At 35.7% G+C, this 5,130-nt stretch overlaps 1 protein-coding gene across 3 annotated transcripts in view; it reads right to left on the bottom strand.

Annotated features, from left to right (window-relative positions):
* Positions 1-5,130, bottom strand: part of GREB1 (growth regulating estrogen receptor binding 1) — a 59,647-nt gene that overhangs the window by 41,243 nt on the left and 13,274 nt on the right. For all 3 annotated transcript variants that reach the window (XM_029085957.1, XM_010172003.2, XM_029085958.1), the window contains exons 4-7: positions 3,964-4,146; positions 3,504-3,647; positions 2,060-2,185; positions 25-147 (exon numbers count right to left, since the gene is read on the bottom strand). In XM_029085957.1, the coding sequence (XP_028941790.1) occupies positions 25-147; positions 2,060-2,185; positions 3,504-3,647; positions 3,964-4,146 (576 nt within the window). The remainder of the gene's footprint in view (positions 1-24; positions 148-2,059; positions 2,186-3,503; positions 3,648-3,963; positions 4,147-5,130) is intronic.

The following is a 5,130-nucleotide window of genomic DNA, read 5'->3' on the forward strand; positions in this document are numbered from 1 at the left end:
ATCATTACCCTGGGTATAGCTTACCATTTTTAATTCTGTTTGGAGCCTGTGGGTTGAGCTGCAAGTTCCAAGTTTCAGTAGATGATGGAGATTCCGGTGACCAACCTTTATGGCGTTTTTTTGGAGGCCCTGAATTTGTTAAAGCACCTGAATAGCAGTAATATTTCAGAAAAGTATTAGAATAAAATGTATTCAGTTTTGTGCATAGTAACTCAATAGGTTTTGAGAGACTGAATGTGTGCATTAAGTACTCTGGTAGATAGGGTCAACTCCATGAATATAAATATTTTTTATGGTTTTTATTTTACTTTGCTATGTCCTGCTTAAATTTCTGTTGCACAGAACTCTTGATTATCTAGGTAGACTTCATTTATTTTATACCAATGTTTACTCTGTATTAAGAATAATGTAGTAAGAATGAGACATAAAAATGAGATGTACTAAGAATGCTTGTAAGTGTTAATATCTTGAAGGCAACACTGAAAATTTAGCTTTTTTGTTATTGAATTTTTGTTATTTCTGAACACATGACAGGGTGTTTTGTGTAACTTATTGCAAAATAAAATTTTCAAGGGTTTCAGGGTAATTTTAATAAAGATCTAAGTTCTTTTCAACAATTTTCCCATTTACAGGATTTTTGCCACTTCTTGCTGGCTACCATCTTTGGTTTTACGTTATTGCATATTAACTCCTAGAAAATTCCTTCTGAACTTTCCTTATGTGCACATGTAGCTCCAGCAGCTTTGTCTGTAAAAACATAACTTTCTCACAGTTTTTCTAGGAGCTCCTGATAATTAATTTCTTGAATTTTATTTCATTAATTTCTTGAATCTTCTTGTGCACTCCTGCAAACTCCTAGAACGATCAGCTTTCACTAACATCAGTATTTCTAATTATTGAGAGTCAAATGCCCTCCAGCTATTGCTCAGCATCTTGCAGGACTGGACTATTATTTCCAGACATGGCTATGCAGAGGTCATAACGCTACCTCAGCCTGGCAGGGCTGTATCTCCTGGCAGAATCATTAGTCCCACATAAAATTTAAGATAGAGTAAGAAACTTATATAAAAAGGAGGTTTTAATTTTTCAAAAGATATTAAAATTAAAAGTAAGCCTGAACTCTTCAGATCTAGAATAAGATTGTTCACTTGTAGAAGAACCTTACACCCAAGTTTTCAAAGATTACTTTGTCTTTTAAACTTCTACCACGTGAGAGCAGTATTGAGCCTTTCGTTGAGTTTCCTGGCATAATGGGACAAAAGTCACAAGATAGAGTAATACAAATATTTTTTCATTTGAAAATGCTATACTCTTTCCTGCAGTCATGCTGATAAGTGAAAGCAATCTATCTGAAATTAATTGGCAAGAATATGTTGCTGCATGGAAGAAAAAGATCAAGAACCTTAATGGGCAGAAAAAAATAATTTGGCTGTGATACCAGCAGGGAAACCTGGGAAAACTTATTCTAAAACAGAGCTATACCATGTTTCTAGACATAGGGAAGACTAACTTTCTTGCTTAAACAAGCCAGTGACACAGAATACAGTTTGTGACAGAAAACAATTAACACAAATCATTATAATAATGGTGCAGTAAGAACAGTTTTCTCTAATTTGGAGCCAGTTGTCAAAAGTCTGGTGCTTCATCCCAAGGTGAACTGCAACATAGGAATTATCTTATGAGGGATTACTTACCAATCTTTCTTAATTTCTTTCACTAAACCTGTTGGTGATATTGATGGAAACTGACACATTCTTTAAGAACCTGGATTCAAAATCTAGTCTGTACTTCTATTAAATGACTGAACTGTAAATATAATGAAAAACTTCCAATTAATAATCTGAACTATAAAAAAGCTATGGTTGAAATCATATAAACAGGGTTATTTTTTTTGAAAATTAACATAGGAAAAAGTGTTATGGTCAGAAAGGACTTGGAAGGGAATAGTAGTTTCTATTCATACAGGGAATTACAATCACGATACCATTTGAATAAGCATTGTATTATACCAATGGAATACAGAATTAAGGGTTATTACATAACAAATCTATATAAATACCTAACACCGAAGGTCTTGTCAGAGCAGACAGGTTATTTTTCACCAGCTGTTGTTTAGGTGATTCCTTGCCATTATAAACAGCTGAGCTGAACGCTGCAGTTGAAGGGACATGATCTACGGCTGCAGCTGGCAAGAATAAAACAAAGTATTTACATTAAACACTTCTAGGTCAGAACCCCAGGTGATACAATAAACTGATCAGTTGATCATTTATTTTAATAGAGCCATCAGGATCTGCTCAGAGTGAACGAAGTGCTGAATAAAACAAACCCACTTCCGATCTCATACTAGATTATTGATGTCTGACTCTCAGTTAAATGTCTAGGTAAAATCCAATTCTGCAATTAAATACATGACAGATCATTTAGCTTCTTTGCGGGTGGGCTCTAGCTCTCAACACGAAGTTTACTAAAGAACCAGCTAAAAGTGTGAGAGAAGTAGTTTAAAATTTACTAAAAATCTCCTAAGCCTCTATTCCAATTTGACATGTTCTTTCCAAGCTTATTTTAACTATGCTGCATTGAAAACAGAGTTTTTCTCAAGCCTAAAATGCTTGTCATTAATGTAGCTTTTTATATATGTAACCTCTGATTAAAAAAAATGCCAATCTGCTATTATAAAGAGATTATTATTTGTTCTGGATGGATATCAGTATTCCAGATCACAACAATTTAACTGGCTTCTATCTCACAGAGAGAATATAACCACCAACAGACGTGCCTCAGCTCTCCTGTTTGAGTCTCTGTAACAGTCACAAGACACTAAAGAGCTGTTGTCATTATGAAGAAGCTGAGAGAGATCACTCTAGCCCCTGTCATCCATCACCTTTCATTTATGTCAAACTAATGGAAAAGTAAACATTTCAGAAATAATTTTTAATACAAAAAAGTTACAGATACTGATTATTAGTCTGGTTTTTTAAAATATTAAAGCCATTTTTCTCAGCAAAAGAAAAAACTCAGAAGCTTTTAAGCTGATGCCCATATATTGCCTGCAATAAAGAGGATATTGGTCATAACATAAAATAGACTACATCAGAAGAAAAAGCTGAAATGACACTGGTTCCTGTAACATTTATCATTTCGGACCAGACAAGCAACAGTTGGAGGAATGTAATACCTATTCTCAGCCACTTTAAAAATAATGGCTTTTAAAGAATTTTGGTTTGCCTTAGCTATGAGCAAGCTGCAGAACACCTATTTTATTATTTACTAACCTTTCATACATAAACCTGAGCAGAAAAAAAAATGGACAGTAAGAAGCCTTCAAAGTATAATTGCTTTCTTTATTTGTAATATAGCTCTAAACTTACTCAACTTACTTTATGTTATGTGCTAGCATGGTTATTTGTTTGTCTTTCCATTCACACAAGTCCACACAAATACGCGCACAGAGAAAAGTAAGAGTAGGTGTAAACCCCGCGTGTTTTCTTTCTAAGAGGTACCTGTTTGCTGAGTCCCAGCAGGAGCACTGGGGTTTGCTGCTGCGAGCTGCTCGCTGGAGGTGCTTCCCGAGAAGCCCGAACTTTCTGGCAGCTGGAACAATGTACTTGAGCAGGTGCTGGATGAAGACTGACGGCCTCTGAATTCTTAACAAAAAATAAACTTCTTATCCCTTGCCGAAAGCAGCATTTGCTTTTTCTCTGCATATTTGATTTGATAACTTCACACATCAATTACTTAGAGGCTATAGCACTTGGAAAGGAGAAACCAATGTCTTCAGACATGCCATCCTCATATTAGGGCAGTCAATTGCTTTTTACAGCTGCTTTAGTAATCACCTAGCTTTAAAGAGTCTTTCTTTCAACTGATCTGTCTCAGGTTTTACACAGATGCTGGTCCCTGTGATAGCTAAGCTTGGATGATGGAAACCAGAGCTAGAGGAAGACAGCTTCATTATCTTACCTGCCCCTTTCCAGCAGATTAGAGATCCTTTGGTCAGAGCTCCCTGTGCATTCCTGACCAGGTAATACTTTAAGTGTTTCTGTTTCTTGGGCTGAGTGGTCAGTTTAAGATTAATGTGATTTGAGAATTCTGTAAAGTAGCAGAAACCCTTCTTGCCACAGCCAACACAATTGCCAGAGAAGCCTGATAAAATAAACAATACATATAATCCAATGAGATAAGTGAGTCACTATTAATAACATCCAAACATGACTCTTCCCTGGAGAAAAGCTGTATTTATTTTTTTTTTCACTAAGTGAACTTTTTATTAACATTTTCCTCCAGAAAAATACTAAATCAAATCCACCATATTGCACTTTGGCTACCAGATTGCAAAAAGAGAGCCCCATGTTTACAGAACAATTAAAATAGGCCATATTTTTCATTTTCTCCCACCACAAAAAGATCATACTTCCTATTTGTCACCTACCTGTGAAACACTAAACAAAGAAGTTTCTGACTGAAGAGTACTGAATCACATGCTTAACCCCAGTCATGTTCAACACCACAGAAAGTTCATGCTTCACTTTTGTTTCAGCTTTCATTGAAATTAAACATGCAATTAAGTCTCAAGATATTAAGTATATTTAATCTATTACACTTATTAGATATATTTAAGTAGCAAGTTGCTACTACAGATGTTTCTTTAGAGAGGAAAGAATAGTAAAGCCTTCCTGGCCTATTAATTTAAAGTAGCTTTCTCAAATTATGGCTGGGCTGTGTTAGCACTTCACAGCAGTTTAAACTATTTATGATTACGGAAACAAAGTGTCTGCAACTTTATAGACACAACAGAGACATAGTCGCAGCATGTAAAGCTTATTGTACTCAGGCTTGATGGGGCATTTCCAGGGATACTGCAATTTCCTCTCATTCTGAGGTACACAGTTTGAGCCTCAAAGAGGGGCTCCTGATGGTGATGTCATTATCACCATAAATAAAGGGCATTCCTTGCACAGCTGACTATCTGCCTTTTGATCCTTAAACAACTTTGTCCTTTTTCCAAAGTATTTCCTAAGAAATCTTCATCTTGCATCAGACTAATGCAATTGTCCGAAAATACCTACTAGCTACAAAGAAATCCTGTAGTGTGGAATAATCTTCCCCATGGAAATTTTCTCTGTTCCC

This window comes from Antrostomus carolinensis, unplaced genomic scaffold (genome assembly GCF_000700745.2).
Source record: "Antrostomus carolinensis isolate BGI_N321 unplaced genomic scaffold, ASM70074v2 scaffold1527, whole genome shotgun sequence".
NCBI classification, from domain to species: Eukaryota; Metazoa; Chordata; class Aves; order Caprimulgiformes; family Caprimulgidae; genus Antrostomus; species Antrostomus carolinensis.